At 46.2% G+C, this 27396-nt stretch overlaps 1 protein-coding gene across 2 annotated transcripts in view; it reads left to right on the forward strand.

The window, feature by feature from the left end:
- ROGDI (rogdi atypical leucine zipper) overlaps positions 1–27396 on the forward strand; it is a 765793-nt gene that overhangs the window by 622264 nt on the left and 116133 nt on the right. For both annotated transcript variants that reach the window (XM_085632220.1, XM_085632219.1), the window contains one exon: positions 17893–18006. In XM_085632220.1, the coding sequence (XP_085488346.1) occupies positions 17893–18006 (114 nt within the window). The remainder of the gene's footprint in view (positions 1–17892; positions 18007–27396) is intronic.

Genomic DNA, 27396 nt, shown 5'->3' on the forward strand with positions numbered 1-27396 from the left:
CACATGCACTTTAGCACTGGTCAGCAGTAGTAAAGTGCTCAGAGCCCTAAGGCCAACAAAAGGATTCAGCAAAACGTGTAGGCAAAAGGTTTGGGGAAGACCACTATAAGGATGACATGTCTAACACATCCCTACCAGGTTCAGCATTCCAAGCCGCAGCTGTTGCAAAATCACAGAAGCAGAGTGGCTCGGCGCCGTCAGTACAGATCAGCCTAGCCCCACAGACAACCTCAACAACGACATCACAAGTGGATCAAGAACTGCACAGACTCCATTGCACCCATCAAAGTTGCACCCATCAAAGTTAACAAGCATAGTAGAGCATACAAGCAGGCCAATTAGTACACTCCAGAGGACCCCTGAGACACCAAAACAACACTGTAAAAAGCTAGAAAGGAAATGGGGAGCCAGCCATGACACCACTGACAGAACTACCTACAAGGCTGCACTCACACTCTATCATCAGCATATGAGAGACACTAAGGAAAAATCACTAATGGACTGCATCAGAGGAAGCAGCAATAGCTGCAAGGAGATCATCTTGATCGTTAAGGATTTCACCTCACCTTGAGCCACTGCCACCAACATCACTGCCTCCCTACAACTCAGTGACAACCTATACAACTTCTTTCACAGCAAACCTCTACAACAACTTTGCACACCAACCCAAACCCAGAGAACTTGCTGCTAACCTACCCACCACCAACCCGGATGGCCACCTGACCGAATAGACAACCCTCACCAGAAATGACACAGCAACAATCAGGCGCCCATTCACTCAGGGGCCCCAACTGACCCATACCCCCTACAACATCTACGACCTTGGAACATCACCAATCAGCACCACCCTGACCCACATCATCAACAACTCCATCATGTCTGCCACTTTTCCCAGATGAATGGAAACTTGCAGAAAACAACGCAATCCTCAAGAAGTCCACATCCGCCCAAATCAACTGACTAAATTATGACCCATCTCCCGGCTTCCCTTTCCAGCCAAAGTGATTGAGAAGGCCATCAACAAGCAACTCACAGCCCATGTCGACCTTCACCATCTTCTAGACAATACTCGATCAGGATTCAGAAAGAACCACAGAACCGGAACAGCACTAATCGTAACCATCAATGATATTCTAATCATCCTGTACTGAGGAGAAACAACTGCCCTCATCCTGCTCGACCACTGTGCAGCCTTCGACACTGTCTCCCACAACACCTTTATTAGAAGACTCCATGAGATTGTCAAAGAAGGATCTCAAATGGTCCTTCCTCACTGGAAGAACCCAAAGGGTCAGGCTTCCACCCTTCACATCCGAGGTCAAGTAATTGATATGCGGAGTCCCACAGGATTCCCCCTCGGCTCCACCCTTTTCAACATATACATGGCACCGCTCGCCAACATCATCAGATCACAAGACATCACTGCATCTGCTTTGCCAATGACACCCAACTCATCCTCTCCCTGACAAACAAAACAATCAGTGCAAACTAACTTGACCAACTGCATGACCATGGTAGCAAACTGGATGCGAACTAACTGCCTGCAGCTCATAACTGACAAGACTGAAGTACTGGTCTTCGGCAACAAAACCTCCCCATGGGGCTCCATCTGGTGGCCTTCAGAGCTTGGACCACCACCCACACCCACAGACCATGCAAGAAATCTAGGGATAATCCTAGAAACAAGCTAAACATGACTGCTCAAGTCAATGCAGTGTGGTCCTCCTGCTTCCACATATTGCTCATACTGCAAAACATCTTCAGATGGTTGCCTCACAACACCAGACAGACAGTTGCACAAGTACTCCGTACCATCAGACTGGAATATGGCAACACACTCTCTATGACGGAATCGCCAAACAACTCCTTAAGACTCCAGATCATCCAAAACACCTCTGCAAGACTCTTACTCGACCTCCCACACCTCACCGACATCACACCGTATCTCAGGAAGCTTCACTGGCTCCTCATTCACAAGCGGAGCCAATTCAGACTTCTCCCACACACTCATACAAAGCCCTACACAACACAGGACCAGAATATCTGAACAGCTGCATACACTTTCACCAACCCACCAGAAACCTACGCTCTGCCTCACTCTCACTTGCAAACATTCACCGCATCCACAAAAGCAAAGCTGGAGATTGCTCATTCTCCTACATTGCACCTAAGACATGCAAGGACCTCCCTCACCACATCAGCCTTACTTCTTGAGTTCCGCAAGAAGCTGAAGACCAGGCTCTTCGTATAAGCACCTTGCTGACCACAAACGTGCACACTTGCCCAAGCGGCTGGATACCCTCTTGGGTGATTACTGCGCTATACAAATCAATATAACGTAACGTAACTTAAGTGCCTGAAACACCACTCCCAGATTCTCTTCAAAGAAGTCCACTGGGTTATGGTAAATATGGACACTTAGGTGTTTGAAAGTGTGGGGAGACCACATCATTCCTATCCTCTGTGTTTGCACCTCGCCCTCTGGGTTCACAGGAAATATGCACGTTTTAGAGTTCTTCACCTTAAGCCCAGAGATTGTACCAAATTTGCTGAGTAACATTTGTATCTGGGTTAAATCCTGGTCCCCATGCCATAAAATAAAATGTCATCAACTTAGAGGGATATAATGTGGATGTCATCCATTGTGCAATGTCTCTGTTGGTACACTCCGCCCGGGCTGCTGGTGCCAGAGGTTCTATCGCAATAGTGAAAAACAGCATCGATAGTGGGCAGTCTTGTATGGTGTCATGTTGAATTGATTACTGGGGGGAGACGCGGTCTCTTGTCTTAATCTGCACATAGGGTTTGGTATAGAGTTTTGTGATCCATCTGGACCATCCCTATCCCAAGCCCATAAGGTCATGGTGGCCTCCAGGAAGCTCCACTGCACTGTATCAAACATATTCTCTAGATCCATTGAATCTACCATCTCTTGCTGGAAATGGTCATCCCTGGTTTTGTCCAATATCCTGTCTTAGGTTATGCTAGGTATTCTGCATCTGTAGAAACCCATTCTGATCACTAGTACTCAGTGTTGTCATGTGAGGGTACAGGCATGTTGCAAACATCTTGCTGAGGATTTTAAAATGGCTATTCCGCATGGACAGTGGTCGGTAGGAGCTTGCAGTCTCCTGAGTTAACCCGGCTTCAGCAGGGGTACCATCAAAGCCTTTCATATTGTCCCCAGGAGCTCTCTCTTCTGGGAAATTTAAGATCTCTGCTCTCAGGCCCATCCTGAAGTACACAAATAAGATCTTTGTGAAGCTACGGCTTATGCATCTCAAGTTAGATTCTAATCTGGGTTACATAACAAAAATGTCATGTGCGGGTGATTGTGGCATTGTCAGCTGCTGTTTTTCTCCCACTTGCTGCACATGAGACCTGAAGGTGGTTAAAACTATTGCTCATCACCTGGCACAATCCCCTGCAGGGTCCTAATAATCTCTCTACTGCCTTGCTACGCAGGAGACGCACAAAGGTAATCATACCAGACAATTGTGAAGGCATGTATCACTTTTCATACAGCTTTCGATATCAATATATGGGGGCACTCTAGGCTGATAATCACAATGCCAATGTGGCATGCTCAGTCTTGTACCCCACAAATGGGAGACCCATATGTTTGGGTATAGCGTCATTTGGTGACTAGTGGGGCAACCATAGTGTTTTTCCAATTAATGTATTTTTCTCCATCTGTAGAGGAAAATCCTTAATTTCTTCAGTATTTGATCTTTCATTGATGCACATGCTAGAATCATCCCTGTTGTCGAGCTACATTACAATAGTAGTTTCATGTTAAACATAGCCCTACAGCTATAACAATAGCTCTTTAGTAGCCCAGGTACATCATTTTAAATAAACCAAACTTAAACCAATCAATCAATCTGAAGATCACACCCTGAGAGACAAACATCCTTCAGATTTCTACCATCCTATGTTAAGAGAGTCTCCCTGAGCTCTGCTCAATTCTCCTCAGATAAGCTGGTTTTGCTTACGTTTAGTTCTTACTGGTTTGTTATCTGTAGGTTCCGAAGAGGTATTCAACCTCTGACATAGTCAGCATGCAAGATACTACCAGAAAAATCCCTTTTTAGACCCTGTGTCTCTTGTGGCAAAAGTAGACTATATTCAGATGATCCTCATAATGACAATATATATTGCATCCACCCATTTTACAAGCCTAAATAAAGACCGCAAGATATGCAGAAAGTTTTCTGGAAAACATTAAAGGATAGGGAGGCAAGGCTCTTGTTATAGCTTTAAAAAGCCTGGGAGGTAGGTGCCTCAGGTGAGGAATCAAGCTTTTCAGTTCCAAGAGCAGAAGATCGAACTATTTCAAAGCAAGCTGTGATGGGATCCAAGCAGCCCCGCAAATCTCCTGAGAACTCAAAAGCACAAGAAGCTTAAACTAGAACTATTTTCAGGAAGGAAACCACATACTCACTTAAAAAGCTCCATCTCAAAGAGCGTGGGTAAGATGATGGAGTCGGTGGATGCACGGCTTTGCCTAATCTGCGTTATTTCTTTAATTCCGTGGCGCATTCCACACAGGCAGTGCCTGTTTTTCTCTGCTGCAGGGACCTGCTGAAAGCTGGTGGAATTTCAGCCCGGTGTGGGCCTCGGGCAGAGGTTTATCTTGGAGTCTGTACTCGGTGAACTTGCCCGGCACTGTGTACAGAGCGTGCTGGTAGGGCTGAGCTAAGCTTGTAATGGCCTGACGCAGGCAGAGGCCCAGGTGGTTACAGTGGTAGTTTACGGAGAACATCTAGAACACAAAAGGTGAGTGCTGGGCCCAGAGACTTGGTGGCGTGGTGGTTCAGCGGAACGGTGGTGCTGCGGCTGGGACTGCGGGCCTCGGTGTGGATAATAAAGCAGTGCCTCATGAACGCTGTTAGATTCCTCGTCTGCTAGAGCGGTAACTGAGCATGGATTGAGCCCCCTCGCCCAATCACGGCGAGTCAGCATACGCCCCATGCTTACTAATGCACTTTGGTCAGCCATACATGTGAGCAATGTTCAGTCGAAGTATTTTTCTCTGTGTGCGTCATCGAAGGGTCTCTATCCACTGCAGCCAAGACTTGCAACACTTCAATGCGCAAGCAAACGCAGGCCATGCGCTACAAGATCAAAGATATGTTTAAAAAGCACTGGCTGACTAATGTGGTGAAATAGAGCTACTGCAGCACCTTGAATAGGGAAGAACATCAGCCTGCTAAAACTGTGGCAAAGACTGAGTCTACACCTAGCGTTCACAATTAGAGGTGGGTGAGCCACCCAAGCTCCCTCTGGCTCATCTCGAGTTCATCTGGGACATCCAGGCCCAAAATGAACCAAGCCTTCTTGTGACCACTGACTGCCTTCCATACTATTACCTCATGCTCCCAGACCCATCCATCTCTACTCCTGCAGCACAGGTGCTGCCCTGCCCTCTGCTGTGCTGTGCAGAGAGGCCGTAGTGAACACCTGCGGAAGTGCTTTGAAAGTGCTTGGATAGGGGCGTTATCGTAATGATAATTCAAACAGTCTCTCTCTGAGCACCTTTCTAGTCTCTACAGGATCCACATGTACTGCTGTTCCTCGTCCCGAGATGGTAATACATATGCAAAAGGCCTCTGATGGGATCTTTGTCAAAGGCTGCTTCGGCCGCAGCTGCACCTCTGCACTTCACCTGTGTGGGTGCGAAAACGTGTAAACGTTGAATTATTGGAACCTACAGGTCTTTGCCTTGCTAATACGTGTAATTGCCTTCACTCTGGTGCGGAGTCTCTCAACATTAATGACTTGTGTTGACATCTTCTGGCATGTGGACACATTCGTGAGACCATGTGTCTGCTCAGTCAGTGTTGAGTCTGCATTCTCGCAACAAGTGCACATGTAGTATGGTTGTACGTGTATTTGTGTACCACCAAGTATGTGCAGAGTTTGTGTGAAAGTTGTAGATCACTCACTCCAGAGAAAAGGCATAGGATGAAGGTTTTAGTATTTGTGGTCTTCAGGTAATTCTACAAATCACACCAAAAGGGCTGATGGTGACACATGCCTTTTCTTTAGGGTGATGCAACCAAAAGGCGCACCAGGTTTCCTTTAGTCTTTGCCTGTCGCTGCTTTGGTTTCCTTTAGTATTTGCCTGTCACTGCTTTGGTTTCCTTTAGTCTTTGCCTGTTGCTGCTTTCACTGCCTCATTTCCTTCATCACATTTAACATCAGCTTAAAGTACATAATTTCAGGATGTGCACTTTAAACAATGCTGTCTTATGTTGACATTTTAAATTGTCCCCAGGGTGACATCAAGAGATGATTGAGGGCCTGTTCGTCACCATGGAGGTCAGAGTTCATACTTTAAAACCTGCCTCACAGAAAAGTGGGAACAGTCTTCAGCAGACTTGCTCTGCAAAAGAGAGACCACGCTGCTTAAAGAAGGAATAGCTTCACGGAGAAGAAAAAAAAGCACTCCGCTGAAAAGCTGTCTTTTTAGGTCTCGCAGACCTAGCACTGGAGCGCACATGCGCTCCTTGCTCTGCGAGACATATTGGGGTAGAAGAGATTTTAGTAAAGGACTCGAAGCCCCACCTATCATTATGACTGGCTAACGTCATCACTTATGTTAAACGCAAGCATCTGATTCAGGATCAGGGTTTATTGTTACCGCCCTGTCTCCATTCAGCTACGCCCATCCGTATTTGATCTTTTACTGGTGGCAAAATACAAGGTGGCTTTATCTGTGGAGTATGCACTATTTTATTTCATTCGTCTTTTTCTAAGGCAGCCGCGTGATCATTTTTTGCATCGCGCTTTCACTAAAGTGAAAGCACGATGCAAATATAAACAAGCAGCTGCTTTTGTTTCATTAAAGTGAAAGCGCGATGGAGCCCTGTGGTTGTACCGCTTAGTCTGGTCGCCGTGTACTTTTAAGACCACTCATTGCAAGCCCTTTGGTAAATGCGTGCACACACAGCGCTCTCGCCTATAGACTACAGGGCTGAATACCCAGGCAGAGCTTCCACCAGCCTTTAAATTACATGCCTGCCGGGCAGCGCTGCAGGTCCAGACTGCTTCTTCGGGGCAGAGTGAGCTTCCAGAGGCGACTGCCTTTGGCGCAGAGCTCCCCACAACGCAAAACCAATTTTGATTAATAAAAGAGCCATTTCAATCTAAGAACAATCTTTTCATGTGTTTTCTTTTCATTTAAGGCCAGCATGTCAGTAACCATGTAGTTTTAGACACTAGGTCAACATCCTCCCCATGTGTTATTTTTTTACTAAGATCTGACAGTATTTCAGAAACACGCGTCACGCTAGCTGGTTGTGTCCGCCCCAGCTGTTCTTCGGGACCCAGCCGCCACGGGTTTCATTCCTTCCCAGAGGCCGTAGCCGACTTTCCTCCCATCTCTGCTGCCAGGTATAAGCTTCCTCTCACTCCGAGCCGTAGAACCCACAACTCTGCTCCCTTCCGGAGCTGGGATCCACGGCTCTGCTGCCTGCTGGCCCTAGCCCACTGTTCCTACTGCTGGCCAGAGATATAGAAAATGGCCGCTTAGAAGAGTGCGGTTTCCTGCCTGTTCTGCCGCCCGGCCTGCCTGCGCTTGTGTGATGGGAAGCAAGGGGATTCAGGGGGGGGTCAGTAACCCCCCTATACCGCTTCCAAAGGAAGGTGTACCCCATCTAAGATTTCTCTAAAAATGACTCCATGGGTCCCCACCAAGAAACAGGAAAAATACGGTGTGGGTGAGTAAGAACACCAGTTCATTCGTTTGCTTTTCCGGTTTTTCTTTGCTTTTTTACATTAATTTTTTGGGGGGAGTGCTTGCTTCAGGTTATTGGGAGACCAGGCAGTGTGTCACTATACTCGGGAGCTGCTGCTGGCGCCGTCAGGCTTCATTCGCATAAAACATATGTCCGGGAGGTTTCGCGCGTGTTTATCATTGAATCACAACAATAAAATAAAAGCAGTTACTCACCAGCAAACATTTGCCCTGATTTCCAGATTCAGGAAGTGTCTCTATTTTTGTACTATTTTTAAAAAACAAATCTGCATTACTTTGTTTTAAAACACAGGTCTTCACAATCACAAAATTTAAACAAAAAAGTAAATATTGGTGGTGGCTGTTGGGGCGAACTTGCCTTAGTGCCTTTTCAGAGCATGATCCCTGGTATGGGTGCACCATGCTCTCTTAAACTTTAGTGACGGGGGTGTGTTTACATTCTCATGCTACAAACATGCACGGTCAAACGCCAGTGTTGTGGGGCTAGCGCACTGTTATTGTACAGCGTGTGTAGGGATGCCTAACAATCACACAAGCTGCACCTCTCAAAGAAAGAAGAGGAATAATTAATCGGAGCTCTTTCCAAGGCCATACGTGTGTAGGTCTTCCAGGACAATATTCTTTTGTTGCTTTGCATTCTGTGGATTGTAGTCCTGATTTTATAATGCTCTAGATAGAACCACAGGCCCCAGAATACAATGCAAAAAACCTTCGCTGGATGAGCTATTTATGCATGTATACGGTAAAGGTTATGCTTTCAAGGCAGTTTCTACTTGGCATGATAAGAGACTGAGTAGGAAATGTTTGGGGACATTTGAGGAAGATAAAGCGCCTAGTCTTCTGAAATTGAAAACAGTTCTTAAATAACAGTCTATGTTGAATTAGACATTATCCTTCCCTCCTGATCCAAATCAAAACAGATGGTTTTAAGCCGAAACGGAGTATTATTTACTTGTTTGCAATTTGTGAAGCACTAAGAGCTTTGCCATGTAACACGACTAACCTAAGCTACGTTTTTCCCCTTATCCTATCTCCCTGCATTCTTTCTTCCCAAAACACCACCGAAACGAAGTTTAGATATTAATCCACTTGTGAGCTTTCTGAGACTGGAATCAATCCTTACATGACTTTAAGCTATTGGCATTGTAAATGTCTTTTATTTATGTTGTTTAAAAACAAAACCTTTAAGAAAAGGCATTATCATTAAGGATGCCAATAACTCAAACTCACATAAATGCAATACAATATGTCTTCCCATTTACAAGAGCTTAAAATATTAGCATAGTAAATAACAATGCATTTTATTGATATTTTACAAATAAAAACAGAAATAAAAGACAATGTCATTTACAATGCCAATTGCTTTTTAAAACTAAAACAAAAATAAAAGGCATTGTTATTAGCAAAGTCAATAGCTCAAACAAGCCTAAATGCGAGACCTATTGCATTGCAAATGCTTGTTTAATTAGCTAGTGTGAAAAGACGGCTTTTCACCAGAGTGAGGTGGATGATTACCTTGCTCTGTGGTTGCCTGCACGCTTCTAGAGGGACCGTGGGTGCAGTGGCGTAACAAAACTTGGATTCCCCCCCCCCCCCCCATGTTACACCACGGCACGGTTGAAAGCTGCCAGCCTGAACTCAGCATGTGAGGCATGTGTACACAAGGAGTGTGCCTGCTTCCCACTGCAGCTGACCAAACGGAGCCCCGGTATAAAACTCTGAATAACTCTGGTCCTCTGCCGCCTTACATAGGGAGGTTGACTAGCAAGGCTGTCCCACCCCCCTCCCCCGCATCACTGTCTGCAGGCCTGGTTGGGGCACTGTTGCTACATATTCAAGAGTATTAGAGGCAGCCGTCCCCTTGGATTTCAGTATGAGGACCTTGGGGTGAATTGAAAACACCTGAGCACCGTGTCTGGCAGGGTTACCTGATGAATTCAACCCCCTCTTGCCATTGACTGTGGCTCAAGGCCCTCTGTTACCGCCTTCTCGTGGAAATGGAGGTTGTTCCCGGTCAGATTTTCGTACAAAGCCAAATCACAGGTGAGGTTCCACATGTCCCCAAAGATGAAAGCAGCAAGAACATCCTCCTTGCATACCTGGATAGGCTAGTCATCTCTGCTGATTCTACTCCTTCCTTCTCTTATGAAAGGTTCTTAAAGCTCCTGACTCTTTTGAAGTTAAAACTTTGCGTCATTACTAAGATTTCTTCTTTCTGCAGGTCATTTCCATCTAATGGTGTACCTTTTCTTCTCTCTGAAGTTGATCCTACACGTGGCATGAGTGGACTAGGCGTTTGCCTCATAGTTTCTACTTTTCGTAGATGTCTTTTATTCTTTTCTTACTGGATTGTTGGTCTTCTAGGGCGCAACTCTTTTAGTCATATACCTTACTCTAGTTGTTGTAGTTAAGTTCGCACTTTGCGAGCTGTGGTCCCTAGATGGCATATACATATTGCTGTTGAATTTATATAACTTTTGGATTCTTTAATTAAGGAATCCTTTCGAATTCCCCAGTTTCAGTATGAGGGATTTTTTTCTACATCATCTGTCAATGGGTCTCTATACATATTGTAAGATTACATACTAACCTTGGGTTTCGTTAAGATTCAAGGTTTCTTTTTTATATTTTACATCTTATTCAACTTTATACTCTATTGCTTGCTGATGCTTTCTCAGGCCGTTTGCATTATGCTAATGTTAAGGATGACTGTTGTTTTCTTAGTGGGTTTGATGGTCTTTAAGGTTTCCATACTATTATATCAGCATTGTCTGACTGATTATTCGGCTGTACTTTATTTCTATGTGTTATATTTTCTTTTGTCTATACATAGGTGGTTATTTATTTACACCTATGTCAGTGTATTTCTTGGAGCTATCCTAGCGGTCTTTCTATTATGTCTCTAGGGACATGACTGCTTCTATGCCCCTAGTTGCTGTTGGGTCTGGGATCTTAGTGGACTAGGTGTCCATTGTAGGGGCCTATGTTTAACCTTATGGTGACAGGTTCATATTTCGGCGACTTGGCCTTTCTTCATTCTGAGGTCGATAACTTGCGTACCTTTCAGTTGAGTAACTTTAAACATCTGTTTTTCAGCGCCATGATACCCTTGTGGTGAAAGTGCGCTTTACGACTACAAATGTTATGTATATTGTATTTGACTCTTTTTTTTATTTTTTATATAGAGCTTTGGTTATACTTTTCCACAAGTGATGGACCTGTCTTGCTGTTTCAGTGCAGGTCTGACTCAGTAGAATTCTTATGGCACAGAGGTTTTCCTCCGTGACTACACCTGCTGTTCTTTGTCTCACAAGTATCGAACAAGCCGTTCGAGTCTGGAAATGTGCGACAATAGCTTTATTTTTTAGAGTTGGTTGGCAAGTTATCCTACTATTATGGGTAACGTTCTTCCCATGCCTTCTATGTTTTTATGACCTTTCTTACTGCAGTTCCTTCCGCCGTGCTTATGCGGTGAGCATGCATGGATTCGGACCCCCTTAAGGATGAGAGTACTTTTCTATTCATCTTGTTGATAGTATTCAGCAAATGTGACTGTAAAGGCTGTGGCCGTCTGACACTATTCCGTCCCCAGTCTTAATCAAGTGGATGATCCTGGCGGCTACCTCTCTCCTCGCCAGCCAGTAAAGAAGTTTGCAGACTTGTTCCTCCCTGCTCTCGTAGACCATTATTTTCGATGCTAGCCAACATTGGCGGGCTTCATCAACGAATAATTGTCAAAGGGCATTCTCACTAATGCCAGTTGGTGGCGTTAGGAGTCAGTCATGTTCGCGTAACCAGTGCATTCTACTTTAAGGATGATGGATTCCAGTTTGGTTATTTGTTGACGTTTGGCTCAATCTTTCACTTTCAAGTGGGACCGCACCAGTCCTCAAAGTATGGCTTTGCTAGCCAACCACAGTGTGCCTGGGGAGTTCACAGTGCCCTGATTTAGGTCATAGTCTCCTGTTTTCTAAGCAAGGATGTCCCAGAGCTCACCTTGCTGCAGGTGCCAAGCGTTCAGCCGCCACATTGGGCTAGAGCCTGTTTGTTGCCGGCCAAAGGTGAGGGCCACTTGGGCATGATCTGAAATACCTCTTTGTAGTATTTGCAAGCCTGTGGTATATGCGCAGTCAGAGGCTTGGAGTAGTATTAGATGCTTGAGTCCTGGGGTTCCATGCTCTCCAAGCATCCCACGAACCAGGTCTTCAGTCCAACTCTGCAACCCTTCTCTCCCTGTCATGGGTGGTGCTAAGACCCATGGATTCAGACAATGGGAACATGAGATCATTTAAATCCCCTCCAATAAAGGTGGTCCCTTGGAGTAGTTGGAAGATAATTGTCTGCAAGTCGTCCATGGTGTGGTGTGTCAAGGTGGGAGGGACATTTTGCTAATAAAGTGGTATGTGGGGGCTTTTAGGGTGTCCTCAACTTCCACATAGTGTCCCATGGGTTCTAAGGGCACATGTGATTCAACCAACCGTAAGGATTTGTGTAGGAGCACTGCTGTTGCTCTGGACCCCTGTGTGTATCCTGCATGATAAATGCACGGGAAAAGAGGCAGCCTGGCTCGTGCACAGGGTTGGCTAGTAATGATGTTAGGTGCTGTAGAAGTAGAGTGCAAGCCCCATGTGTGTAGTGGCCAATGTGGTGTTATGTAGAACAGAAAAACATAAAGAACTGTAACTCAGGGAAGCCTAACCTGGCTCCCCCAGGAAACATTTCTACCCCCCCCCCACCAACGTCCTTCGACCCCACGCTCCCCTCCCCCTCCTTCAGAAACATTTGTCATCCTCTCTTCAAAAACAGTTAAAACAAATGTTGGTTTAGACCCAAGAGATTGATCCCTGTGTAGGTCCGTGCCGGCCTGCTGTAAATGTATGAGATATTGGTGCTGTCTGGGTTCATTATGCTGGATATTGAGGGAGGCTTCACGCCATGTCTCTCTTGTCCACTGTCAGTTCTCGGGCCATGGGCTGGTAACTGCCACAGTGAATGTCCTCACATATGCCAGGGCCTGGACCCCGAGTGGTATTCGTCTGTTTCAGAGTGAGAGTCTATAATCTATTCTCTGTGGTCTGTTCTCTGTGGTTTCTGGCTCTTGGCAGGGATCCCGGTGCGCCGTCTCTGGGTGTGGGACCCTCAAGAGAGTGACCTCCAGGCGGGAGGTGGGTTGTTCTTCAGAGTTCGTTGTTCCATTGTCCATTAACTTGCTGACTCGGGGGATGTAAAAAATGATGGTATTGAAGTCATGAATGATCTTGAGTTGTGCAGGGAACATCAGCATGTACTGCAGATTGATTGCCCGGAGTTTCGCGGTAACTTTATTTTAGGTTTTCCAGGCTTTTTGAACATGGCGGGTGTAGTCTGGGAAAATCATGATACATTGAGATTGATTATTGGGGTTCCCAGTTTTACAAGCTTCCTGAAGGATCTTGTCTCGGTCTTTGTAATGTATGATCTTTGCAATGATTGGGCAAGGAGGGAGTTTAGGTGCCAGGAACTCTCCACCACAAAGCAGGAGGACAATTGGGGTGTGGGCACCCAAGAGGCAATCCATTTCTTTAGGAAAATTTCCGAGGTTGAGCTTTCTGGGAAATCCATGAAACAAAGATTACAGTGCTGGGCCCGGTTTGTGGCATCCTCTGAGTGTCCCTTTAGGAGTTTAGATATAGCTGTCAATTTGGAGACAGTGGATTGAGTTCACTCAGGTTATCGTCCAGTGCTGAGACCCAGCCTTCGGCCTCAGTGACCCTGTCTGCGACACCACAACATTTTTAGCGCAAGAGAGATTCCACCTCACGGATTTTAAATTTGAGCGCAGTGCAGGAGGCCTGACTCGCCAGAAAGATGGCCCAGGTGTCTTCTGTCAAGGAGGATGCTGGTGGGGTGGTTGCGGGGTGTTGGGGCCCACGAGCTTTGGATGTGGTGGGCTGTATACTTGTCAATCTTGTGTTGCCCTTTGGATTTGTGGGTTTGTCGCGGCCCATGACTGAGCGCCATGATCCGGTTCGTTCGCCTGGTGAGAAAACTGGGTCAGACCAAGTGATTGCCTTACCAGGACCGGTAGAACATTCTGTGAATACTGGCTCCCCCGCATTATCTGTGGAGGTTAGCAGCACTTCACCCACTGCACCACTCCCAAGCAGAGGCAAGCCAGTGCTGGGGTAGAGTGTGCTTGCTGCAGTAGTTCCTGGGCAAGGAGGGTAGAAAGATGATATCTGATGGTGGAGAGGAGCAGGTTGGCACTGTTCAGGCATGGGGGAGAGTTACATGTCAATACAAGCCCACCCTCCCGGTTCAGGCGGGAGACTACAGATTTCAAGGCTAGTCTCCCGCCTCCCGATTCATGCATGCAAAAATCCAATTCCTCTACGTACTTCAGACTGCAGGGACCGGTCTTGTGTGACTCTGACCATGCACTGCCATTAACCTGCTCCTGCAGGCAAGAGCACAAACTTTGTCACGCCCTCTGCCTACCGGAGTGATTTCTCTGTGCTCCTGACAGGCAAAGAAAAAAATGTATATTTGCATTTGATATCTGCTTCTGTAGCAGCACACTTTCAATTCCCATAATGCCATTAGACCTGATGCAGGCCTCAACAGACGTTAATGGGAGAAATACATGCTCCCGATTATTTTAAAGAAAATCTCCCACTTTACTTTTCCAAAATGTTGGAACATATGCGTGCCTCAAATTCCCCTGCAGTGAGGGTCTGTGTGGGACAGTGCCCCCCCATCCCATTGTCCCAGGCCACAGTGGTTGCAGGCTGTCGCTGCCTCGGCGGCCCACGCAGAAGGCTGCGCTACTCTGAAAAGGCTCCACTCTGCGCACCCGCGGCCACCGGCCCAGCCTCACCACTTTGAGACCTGAAGGGGGTCTCCTTGTCTGTCTCTTGGTGGGCAGTGATCAGCTCCTGATGCATGCACTACTGTGATAGTCTTTAGAGCCGCGTCGCCACCATCTTTGATGCAGGTCTCTGTCTGGTCGACTCCTATTTTGTCTGCAATGGATATCCTCCCTGGGAAGCGGCGATATTCCCCCCAGGTTCCTCGATCTGCGCAGATAGGGGTGGTGGTGGGGGGCCTCCCAGGCCGCCGATTCCCCATCACCCCACCGGTAACCGTCACTGGCGTTGGCAGTCGGGAGCTCTAACGGTGAACAACCACCATCTTCGGCTGCTAGGCCACACCCAACAGTATGGAACTTTAAATGGCACTTAATAACTTTCATTTTCAGGCATCACTTTATTATAGGGAAGTAAAATATTCTACACTTTCAGTGTAAATCTACAAAGAAAACCAGAAAATTTCAGTCACATTACTTGGAGTTCGGCGACCAGTAGCTGCTGGGCTCTATTTTGGAAATAGTGGATGGCTGGGACGTCAGTTCATCCTGCATGTCTCCTGCTGCATGGTTAGGTTTAAGGAGGGGAACCTATAATTCTACAAATCACTGGTTACGGTCACAATTTTCCAGTGGTGGTGGGCACCCGCATTTCAGAGACTCCCAGAGTGGACCCTGGAGTGTCCACTATCCTGTTGGCTAGTTGCCTGGATGAGTGGCCATCATCAGGGCTTTAAATGGCAGTAGCTCTGGTACTGCTCTAGCTAGTTGATTTCTTCTCCAGACAATGAAACTGTATCCCAGACCAGAGTCCTATGTCCATATTTCTCAGAATCTCTAGTACTTGCCACAGTGGTTTGCACAGCCACCATACAGGTACTGAGACGGTTCAGTATGGAGCAGCCTTGCCCTTTTCAGTGCTTGATGGGGCTAGAACAGCTCCTCCATCTAGTTTTTGCTAATTTTTCCTGAGCAACTGGCTGGGGAGCCATGTGGCTTTTGAGCACTTTTAGTCTTGTCAAGATTCCCTTTTGAAATGCGTATTCCAGTTCCTTGTGTATGCTAGTAAGTTTTTATTTCCAATCCAGCAACACCACACCTCTATAGATTGACCAAACTTATGCTGAGTCTGACAGGAGAATTACAACTCTCCGAGTTCCTGGCTAGCCAGTCAGGGAGATTATATGCTTTGAATTTCTGGGTGCTCATCCAATCCAGGAGTCAAGGCTTTTAGTGTGATATTTTCGTCAGGTGGTTATGCAACCTTGTTGGTCCTTCCTGAGACTAGTTTTAGCTGCTCAGGTAGATGTGGAATAGTTTCAGGAAGGAGGTCTTCTCACAAGGGAATGATGACCACATAGGAAATGGGTAGAGGGTAAGGTTTCACTCTGGCAGGGGAGCTATGACTGTCAAAGGCATCTGGTGGGCTGCCTTACTTTACCCATCAAAGACAAATTGTTCTAGAGGTGGAGACAGGAGCTGTGTGCATTCAGAATCCAGTGTCTGAGAGAGATTTTGGCAAGCAAGCTCCAAGGTGAGTATTCTAATGGACCTTAAATTTCGTTACACATGTGAGAACAGACAAACACATGCACAAACCCCTCATTCCCTCACACTATGGTGTGCTCCCATGATCAATAGCAAATGTCCTTACATTATGTAATTATTAGGATTTTTAGTAAATAGGATAGCCTATACCCATTTAATTCGCTAGTCAATGCTTTTTAACAAAAATAAGATTGTTGGGAGCAAGAAAGTTGGAAATTATGCAATTGAAAGCTTACTTTTGATTTCTTTTCAGTTTTATATAGCATGAACTTGGCCAGAGGTCATAAGAGCCCTTTACAAGCGACCAGATTAAGTTGCATGTTTTTTAGACATGCAGATTAAGTGATTTGCCCAAACTCACGGGATGTAGAGCCTTATTATTGTTAATTTATATCTTCACTTGGTACTTAATTTCTTGATGAAGTGAGCATGTTGCATATGTATGTATATTTTATGGTATTGCTTAAATAAAAAAAACTGAATTTGAATAAATCTGCTCACAGCAAAGTCTCTCCAGCTAGGGTAGCTACTCGCACACAATTCTCAGATCAAAAAGTCTGCAATCCATTCCCATTCCACACAGGCGTCACTCCAATACAGGAAAAAGGATCGACAACCACCCATGAGCAAATCCTGTTGTATAGATGTTGAAAGCAGCCACATACAAACCTGGTCAAAATCTTTGAAAGCATTACAGCCAAGATAGGCCTCTTGGGTGAAGGTCAGATGAACTCTGCTCAAAGCATGTGCATCTATGGATCATCCAGTGCCTGAAAGAAAGATTACTTGCAGTAGTTGTCCTTATACATATGTGTCCTACTGAATGTGTATTCTCCCCCTTTCAGAATGAGATGCCATACCATGTGTTCCTGTTCTGCTCAAAATGGAAACTAAAATGACGCTGGTAGAAAACAAACCTAGGAGTTTTTAACAACTGACCCAAACCTATGGCTTCCTGGAATAGGATCGAGAAGTTTACTTAACATTTTTTGCAATTATATTATTATGCTTTTGAAAAAATGTCACCGGAATGATGACCCCATCCCCCGTCCATCATACTTCTTATAAGAGGGATAAAGGGAAATAGCCATTCATTTCACAGCTGGGCAGCATAGTAACCTTTATGCTCCGTAAAGCCAGGCTTGCTACAGTTCAAGTATGGAAATCTCCCCGCCCTCTATTGCAGTTATGCAGGAGTAAGATGTGACAGTTGTGTACCATGGAAAAGCTAATAGCTATGGTCCATGACCATTTTAAGAATATAAACATATCTGGACTTGCTTTGTAACTTAGTCGAACTGTTCTCTCTCGATGGCTGAATACAAATTTTGAAATGCGCTATATACCTCTGGCTTTCTCGCACTTTCCCTACCCTATATCTTTTCCCTACATCCTTGAAAAATTGCAAAACCGAAGTTTAAAAAAAGTAGTGCGTGATAAATGTTCTGATTCTCACCTCTTTTCCTTACTGACACTCCTCCTCCCTAAAGCATTGAGAGATTTTTAACAGCAATGGAGCTGGGAAATATCTGTAAACTTGTAGAACTGTTTTCATAAGGTAGTAAAAATGTGAGTACTTCAGATTTTTCTTGTAACTAAAAACTGGTTTACCTGGAAACTCTTCTTGGTTTCTGTGGGAATGCTATCAGTTTGCTTTTCTTCTGAATTGAACAGTCAGTTATGGTGCACTGGTGTTGATAGCCTGTTTGACTAAGTTTTGTTTGGTTCCTTTCTTAAGAAAATGTTTACTCCTGCACTGCCTGGAGATGTCCTTGTGAACTTCTACATCAACCTGAACAAACTTTGCCTGCTTGTCTATCAGCTTCATGCTCTACAGCCTAACTCCACCAAGGTATTGTCTGCTGCTTCTTTCTAGAACACGCACCTGTCTCTTACCTTACACACATGCTGCCTGCTGTTCTCTCATCGTCTGCCTCAGTTTTCATATTAGCCTTATTCTGTATTTTTTTAGGTTGTGGTGTATCCGTAGAAAATGAAATTAGGTTTCTCATGATAACTGAATGAGCAATAATATATTGAGCTTACCAACCTCAGCATGATATAAAAGTCACTGACTTAGTCAGCCAAGGCTTTTTTTGTCATATCCCCAGTTGCTGCAGTAAAGTTCAAATGCTTTGTTTTGTCAAAATATCTTGTGAATTTTGCCTAGAAAATTATCAAGATCAACATCTGTCCCACATTTCTGTAAAAATGACTTGAAAGAAAGGGCAATTGCAGTTACTTTATTAAGCATGCTCGGGAAGGTGCTACCTTCATCCACTTTGCCTTCATAAGAAGCTGGACTGTGCCTGCTAGATGGATCCCCACCAAATTCTCAGGAAGACCTGCCCTGTGCCAGGCTGACTAGAAGATCCACGTGCGCAACCTCCTGGTCATGAGAGTGCCATCTAAGCCATGTTGTCGCCTGTTGTAGAGTGGTTGACATGCACATTTCCTGACTATTCTGTGACTGTAGGTTATTAGTATACCTTCCTTTCAGGCACCAGTGCACCTAGGAGGCAGTTCTTAACACCGCTGGTTAAGGGTACGGAGGAGGCCACCTAGGTTCTGCAACAATTTGAATAAACTTTATGGTTTTGGAAATATTGCTAGATGAATTGGCTTTTAGACTCCTAGCTCTAAAAGACCTCCTTGAACGTTTCGGCATTAATGGCACAGTCTTTTCCTGGTTCACATCCTACTTCCAACATAGAGCCCAACAAATCAAAATTCAAAACAGCCTCTCCAGGCCAACCCCTTTCTCCCTTGGTGTTCCTCAAGGATCCATCCTCTCCCCCGCCCTTTTCAACCTCTTTATGGAACCCCTGACCATCATACTCAAACAAGCAAATATCAACTAACACCTATACGCTGACGACACACAACTGTACTATAAAATAAAGTCCCATGCCGATATCCTTCACCTTAACACTACGCTTACCAAGATCCAGTCCTGGTTCCATAATAACCATCTTAAACTAAATCCTAACAAAACTGAGATCATTCTCTTCTCTCCCAAAAACAACCCTCTCCCCATCCAAACATGGATCGCTGACCTTAATGCCCTAAACTGTTCTTTCTCCCTTGCCGAATCTGTCAAATCACTGGGCATAACCATCACCAATAAACTCACACTCAACTCCCATATAAAGAACTCAGCAAAAAGTGCACTTTTCACACTGACATCTTAAAAAAATCAAACCCTTCATACCAGCTGATGACTTCAAACTAATTATCCAATCTCTGGTCCTATCCAAAATTGATTACGGAAATGCCCTTCTCTCCGGTACTCCCAAAATCCACCTTGCCCCCATCAAATCCGTCCTTAACCTCGCAGTAAGACTGACAACCAACTGCAACTGCCTCGACCGCATCTCCCCTGCCCTCAAGGCCCTCAAATGGCTCCCCATCGAAGGCAGATCCTCCTACAAAATTGCATGTATCGCACACAAAGCCCTCTATCAGAATGCTCCAACCTACCTCTCAACCAAACTCAAAAGAGCTGGCAGTGCCCGCATGCTGAGAAGCTCCAACACTCTTCTTCTCATTCCCCCTCTTCAAAAAAAACAAAAAAAAAAACGCCTCGAAATCCCACTCCTTCTCCGGCAAGGCCCCAACCATTTGGAACGCCCTTCCCAAAGACCTCCGCTGCAACCCCTCCTACGACCGCTTCAAAAGAAACCTCAAAATACACCTTCTCAATAAATTATTGGGGTAATCACTCCCCTGATCTCCGCTCACCATACCCTCCCTCCTTACTATGTGACATAAGTCCCCCCAGGTATACTGTTATATCACTACTTATAACTTCATTCTGGTCCTCTCATTTTGTTTCCTGTTTACAATTTACGCAATCTGCCAAATATGTAATCTTAATTCTTCCTTTTATTTATATAACATTGTGTTTAATTGCTTTATCTATTGCTATTGTTGTGTCCAAGTTTTTATTTCTCATAACCGTTGTAAAGCGCTCTGATACCCTCGGGTGTAGCTAGCGCTATATAAAACCTTTTCAAATAAATAAATAAACAAGTCCAGTTTTCCATCTGGGATCTGTAGATTTCCCATAAATAAGGTAACCTATGAACAACCAGCCAGGAACAGTGTCACCGGCACATTACCACTGGGAGCACCAGAGACTTTCCTGGTCAAGGGCCTGGTTGATTGGGTGGAGGTTTTGTGGGATGTGCATTTTTAGGATCGCACATTAACTTTTATAACAGCGTTGGTACCAGTGTGGTTACCAGTGTCTGTATCGGTGCCAGAATTGGGTCAAGAGTCCCTGCACCTGTATCCCTAGTACTTCTTTTTGACCCATTTGCAAAGGTAGCTTTTATCCCTTGGGATAACATTGGTATCAGGGCCATTGTTATCACAATTTTCGAGGCTACCAAGAGGTGTATTTTGGTACAAGAAGATGCTAGCATCTTCTGGTTTTTGTGTATATCTTCTTTTTTATTTGAACTACTTACATTAATGAGCGTTCTTTGTTTCACTGGCTACCTTACAAGTCGCCTTTCATAGAAAAAAGCTGTATTGTACGTTGTTACTGTCAGAATATTCCAATTGATGCAGACTATTTTCAAATTTTAGATTGATAAGTATTGAGTAATGGAAAGTATCGTTGTCTTTTATAAGGATAATTTAAAGCTTATGGGTACCCGCTATTTAATTGGTCTGTGCTGCAAGCTTCCTACTGTGAACTTAAAACTTGAGCTAGACTGCATCAACAAACGTTGATGGCATATAACAGTTTCTATATTCTGCTATTTTAAATGACAAGTTATCTGTTATTTTTATTTACACACAAAATCATGTCTTTCCTGTTTAGGAGCTTTATTGATAGTCAAAAGCTTGGGATACAAGGCATACTTTGATCTAGGAAAGTATTTTTTTTTTTTAAACTTTATTTTCCAGTTTTATCGTACAGTAAGAGGTAAACAATGTCAGTGTGGTACATTGTCAGGCGTTTCATCACATAGCAATAATATGCAAATCACAATATTAGGCAACACAATTGGTAGACTGATCCAAATAGTAAAAGAATTTAGCATACTCCAAGGCCCTGGTTCGTCCTATCTGAGATCTACCAGCACGTCAATTAGTCATGTTATGCAGTATTTACCCATCACATCGTCCGTTACAACCAATGATGCGTGCACACAATAGAAAGGTGAGTTGAGGGCAAATTGAATAACCGGAATCACATGCCAATGCTATAGCCCATCACCCCACCCAGTACTATGCCGCACTCGATCTGTGTGGCGGAATCCCGACACCTCTCAGCAATATTTGCCCTATATGGGCCCCATATATCTTTGGGGAGTGAGGAGCTAGGCATTAGGGAAGCATAAGTTTCGCTATTTACATTACAATATGCCAGGCTACGCATCCAGGCCTGTAAGGTGGGAGCAGTTCCCTTACCCCATACTAGCGCTATCTCCCGCTTAGCTAACAGGAACCCAAGTGCGGCAAACCCCCTGACCTTCTTGGGAAAGTTAACCGTGTATTCCAGGAGAGCTATTTCCGGTGTGGGGATCAGCAACAGTGAAGAAATTTCACCTAATGTAGCATGCAGCTGTTCCCAATACGGCTGTAGTTTAGGACAAGTCTATGTAAGATGGGCAAAGTCCGCATGAGGGGCAGAACATTTCCAACAATGGTGTGGCCTGGAAGGGTCTATTTTGTGCGAACAGTCTGGGGTGTGGTATAGTCTGCGGAGGAATTTGAAATTAATTAGTTTGTGTCTACTGTTTAGGGATACTTCTTTTGTAACCTTGCAGCATTTTTCCCATTGGTCATCCGATATTGGCCGGCCTAGATCCCGTTCCCAAGCAGTGCGTACTTTAACATCAGTAAGTGGACGAGCATTAGTGCAGGACCTGTACATTTTAGAAATGAGGTGAGTACCCGTCTTGCTCTCAATTATCAGCGTTAATGGGGCAGCTGGCTCCGGCGCAATCAGATATGTAGGGAGTGCGGCTCGCAAGATAGTGCACGCGTCGCATTACAAAGGTATCCATGAATGAACTGTCTTGAAACCAACCGGGCGTCCTCCGTCATAGAAAAGACATGATCATTTGGGAATAGATCGCCTATCTTTTTAATATCAAATTTGGCCAACGTACGTTGTACCAGTGTTTCTCCCGTGATGGGGAGCCATGAAGTATTTGGGAGCGGCAAAGCCGGTGAGTACAATAAGTCTAGACCCAGCAATCTCCGTAGCTTATCCCATGCCCAGCTAGTGGTGAACACAGTCTGTATGTCAATTGGGTCTCTAGGGAAACCCTTGGGAAGTACAGTGGACCGCTTCTGAGGAAGCACTAAGTCTGCCTCTGGTCTCAGGAAAGGAACCCATGCGCCTGGGTGGTACCAAGCATATGCATATCTGCACTGTGCAGTTAAATAGTATAAATACAAATCAGGAACGCCGAAACCTCCCCTTTCATACGGAGGAGTAAAAATCTGCCAGTTAACCCGAGGTCGCCCCCCCCCAGACCAATCTTAGAAGAAGTTGCCGTAACTGAAAGAAAAAGGACTGAGTGAGGGGAATGGGAATATTATTAAAAAGATATAAAAATGTAGGAAGTACTATCATTTTTAGGCTAAGCTTTTATCCAACGTTTCGAATCTGCCGTCCAAGGCCTTGAAACCTGCCTTCATTTCCTGGAGCATTGCCGCAGATAGTACCGGCAGGTCTTCCGAATCCTCGGCCCCACGGGCGCCGTCCGCCATGTCTGTAGGGTCGTCAGTAGTGTTGTCTGCAACTTTCCCAAAGGGTAGGGTCCTTTGCTTAGGATCTTTGCGGCCCATGCCGCAGGCTGTGGAAAGAGCTCCACTGGAAGAGGTACGGTGGGGCAGGTGCAAAGGCAGGGACCAAAGGTGTAGCAAATGCTTCACTGCGGATGGACAGTCAAGGATAGAAGCAGAGGCTGCGGCCTTGGTGTCCAATACAATAAACCCAATATGGAAGGAGAGGCAGCATGGATCCTGCACGTGATAGACTGCAGTGCGGACTCCCAATGCGGGACTAGAGCCATCAGGACCATGTTATTGCAGAATGCCTGACCCCCAAAACAGTAAGGGCCATGAGTGAAGCGATGCAAGGGAGACCAATGTGAGAAGAGAGTGCCTAGGTTCAACGTGATTCGAAGAAGCCTGCAAGTGTTATGCACCCAGAAGCGCCACGCTATATACTCTGGATCTGTGACACGGAAGCACCCCTAGGGAAGAGTTCCTATCGTGTCCTCCGGGGTATGGAAGTATCTGGATTATGAGGCTCACATAGAGGAAGAAGTGTCACAAAACTATAGGTAAGCTGGCCCAGGGAGACGTGTAGTACACTTATAGCCAGATGAGTTCACTGCCAATGATGTCTGGGCGAGGTATCCATGGATATCCACACTGGCCCACAGTCAGGTGATTAGCACAGCGCTCTCAGCCATTCGAAAGATGAATCAGCCCTGCGAGAAACCACCGGGCCTCTCCCAACGTCTTGACAGGGATCCCGGCAGCGATGGACACACAGGACCCGAGGGGGGAGGAGCCGCACAGCAGGGCCAACCGCCACACCAGTGCCGCTCACGGAACCCAATCAGGCTGCCCCCGCATGCACACTGCACCCCCCACGGCACTCGGGGGACCGGAAGGCCCTCTCCCCGACTCGGTGCCCCTGCGGAGCGCTAACGGTCTGATCGAGGCGCGCACTACTCGCGCAACACTCGCTGCCTGATTTGAAGTGTGCCTACGGGGGGGAGGGGGGCAGCCCAGCCGCTATGTAGCAGACAACGGCATCGGAACACCGACCGGCGGCCCCCGCTCACCTCCTATCTCAGCTGCACCACTCCGCCACAGCGACTTCAGCAGGGCCTCGGGCCGCGATTCTCGGAGCTCATAGGCTCCACATGCTGCATGTGGAGCCGCGCAGGATCGGGACATCGCCGAGGCTACAGAAAGGGATTGCTGGAGTCCTCCACACTTCGTCGCAGCAGTGGTGGGCTTTCCGTGTAGTTAACTTCAGAACTTCATGGTGTAAATTGGAAATGAGCAAGTCCGACAGACGGAGCTTCAAGAACGAGCGGCCATCTTGGACGCTTGCATGGCCACGCCCAAAAAAAGACTTAGTATTTTTCTGTGTGTCTCATGGTGAGGTACACATTTGGGACCAAGAAGATGCAGGACACCATTGAGCCTAGGATAGACCATATCTGCCTTATTTTTGAATGGGCTGTATTCTTCAGATTGCTAAATTCCTGAAGGATAAATAATAGTCTCTCATCCAAAAGAATCACTCTTGTGTTTATAGTATCCAAAACTTAAAGCCTTGATCAGCCAATCCTTAAGGTAGGTCCTAGATCAAGATGTGCTGCAATAATTGCCAGGCATTTTGAAAACATCCTGGTTGCAGGATTCAAACCAAACTGATGGACTTTGTATTGGCAATGGTCACTTTCCACTGTAAATCTCAGGAAATTATGATGTTTCTTGGCTGACTGGTTTGTGAAATTACACACCTTGCAGATCTACACCACATAGCCATTTCCCCTGATCTGATGGAGGTGAGAGTATATCTTATGCAGCACCAACATCCTGAGCTTCTTTTTGCAAATCTGCTTTTCTTTTCTGGATTCAAATACTGTATATTATTCCACCATCTAGTGGTTGACTCCTCTTTTAGTTTTTTCTCCCTTTATTTTTTGTTGGGCGTTGTAGAAAAGTGGAACCTTTCTTGCTTAGATACACCTACTTTTGGCCGATGTCAGTGTGTTTTGAATGCAGATCACTGGGATCTTGCTAACCAGGACCCCAGTGGCAGTGCTCTCTACTCTAAATTGAACTCAGTGCACAGTGCCTTATCATAGGAGGACACTATATTGAGCCAGCCACCCATGGGAGCCCATGCAAACTGTGTCTGCAGAGCTGCCATTGCAGTCTGCGTAAAAATGATGCTTGCACCTTTCACTTTGGATGCAAGGTTTCCCTTATATCCCGGTCACTGCACTTTAAACCCAAGTGACCCCGAACGTAGGCCCTTCAGTCCAAGGGCAGGGTGCAAGTTCCAAGTGTGTGGGTACCCATGCACAAGATGGGGTACCCTTACAAACTCCGAGCTCCATTCTCTAGGGCTTTGTAAGTGCACGACAGCCATTATAAGGTATATAGTGAACACTGGCAAGTCAAGAAGTCCAACTTCATAATGGCTGCCCTAAACTTGGTCATGTTTGGTATCAAACATGTTTGAATCATGCAACTACACCGATTCTAGTGAGACATGATACCATGTACAGTGCGGCTCCCTAGAGGACTCCCCAATAGCTACCTGTGTAGCCTTACAGTGTCTGTCTGCTGGCCCGCGCTTCTGCCGACCCTAGACTGTGTTCTGCCCCACTGCTGATGAGCTTAAACAAAGCCAAACAAAGGATTATCTGCAAAGGAGGGGTGTGACTACCTCTCCTTTAGAATTAGGTAGGATGGGGCGCTTTCTAGTGCCACCAGACTGCAATGAAGGGCACATTCAGTGCCCTCCTTGCATTAACCAGTTTTGCCCAGTACAGGTGCCTTTGGCTCCCGCTCTGGTGTAAAACTACACAGTGGGCAGGGGAGTGTCCACCCCTCTGTCCAGCTCCTCCCTAGGGAGGTGCCTACAGCTCCTTCAGGTGGCCACTTGATTCTGCCATGTAGAATCTTGGCCCCTGGGAGCTAAACCAGCTGAGTAGCGCCCATGACCCCTTCTGATAGGTGTGTCTCCACAGACGAGGTCCCCCCCCCCCCCCCCTTAGGGTTACTTAAGGGCTCCCCTTAGGGTAGGCCCTTAGCTTTGTCCCAACAGCAACTTCAAGATCTGACTGCCTGTCGTCTGAAGACTGTTTAAAGACTCTTTTGATGGTGGACACTAGAACTCTGCTGTTCTTAAAGCCAAGATCTATGACCAGACTGCTTTCCATGGGAAGATTCCTGCTTCATCTTCATCCCGGTGCTTCAAGTTCTGCAACTCTGATGTCGTGAATCTGCCGAGACACCAAGGCATCAGCCTGCATCCCAGCCAGAAGGAATATCCCTTAGAGTGAAGGAGTCACTTCCCTGCATCCACAGGCACCTCTACGTCGACAACAGGTTTTCTGATCCTGTTTTCCCATGGACAAAGCCTGGGTCTGCAACACAGGTGGTAGTTTGTTGGTTCTCCAGAGGCCTGACCAGTCTTCCCTGCAACTTGGGCGACCGTAATCCCTCACCAGCCGTTGTGAACTGCCTCCCTATGCACCGCGTCGGTTTGCCGTTGCCAAGGCTTTTTGGCTCTCTCCACGAAAGATCTTCAAGCTCCAAGAATCCTCACCTCCAGCATTGCACAGCTCCAAGAACAACGTCCTCCCTGCGACTCCCTGTGCCTGCTGCCAGTGGGTCCTCAAGGAAGCTCCATCGATCCCTGATGGCTCTCCTCCGTGCTGAGGGCTGGCTCTGACTTTCCCTTGCTAGGTTAGTCCTACAGACCTTCCTGGTCTGAAACGCAGCATCTTCTTCTGCGTGCCGTTGTTTGCATTTCCCAAGGCTCGTTAGTGGTCCTGCTGGCTACTGACCTTCCTGCACTTGAGTGGTGTGGGACATTTCATGAACTGCTCCTGTGCTCCTGCATCATGTCCTGGGCTCCATAGCTGCTGGTACAACCTCACCGTGCTACAGCAATAACCTCCAACAAGGGCTGGTAACGTGCTCCTGTGCCTCCTGGTCACCCCTGGGTGGTTTGGATTCTGCCCCCTCTGTTGTCAGGTTCTTCTCGTCTGGACTCCACATCTTGGTTCCACAGCCCTGCTCTACAAGACTCTGTAGCTGTTGATCTACCACAAACCTCCATTGGCATCCTCGGGCAGTTTTGACAACACTTCATCCCTATGCACCTCGGATCCCTGGTGTATCCACGGGTGGGATGGCTATCCAACCTTGCTTGATCCAAGCAGTTACTTCAGGGTCCTTTGGAAAGGGTCCTAGAACTGTAAAAATCCAACCGTGATTTACCCTGTGTTATCCCATGGACGTTTGACCTGGTGTAACCACTCTTCACCCAGGAGCCTTGGGGTCCCTGGCTCTCTCCTTGAGTGGTTCCGTGCTTCCCCTGGGGTCCTCCATCCTTTGGTTTTAGTCCTGTTTTGGTACTTACCACACATTCCACTATTTTAGTACATTGTTTGCCCCCCCGGTTGGGCCTTATGTGTTTTTCTATGCTACTTACGTATTTCTGGCGTATTTC

The sequence above is a fragment of the Triturus cristatus genome, chromosome 10, assembly GCF_964204655.1.
Source record: "Triturus cristatus chromosome 10, aTriCri1.1, whole genome shotgun sequence".
Lineage (NCBI taxonomy): Eukaryota > Metazoa > Chordata > Amphibia > Caudata > Salamandridae > Triturus > Triturus cristatus.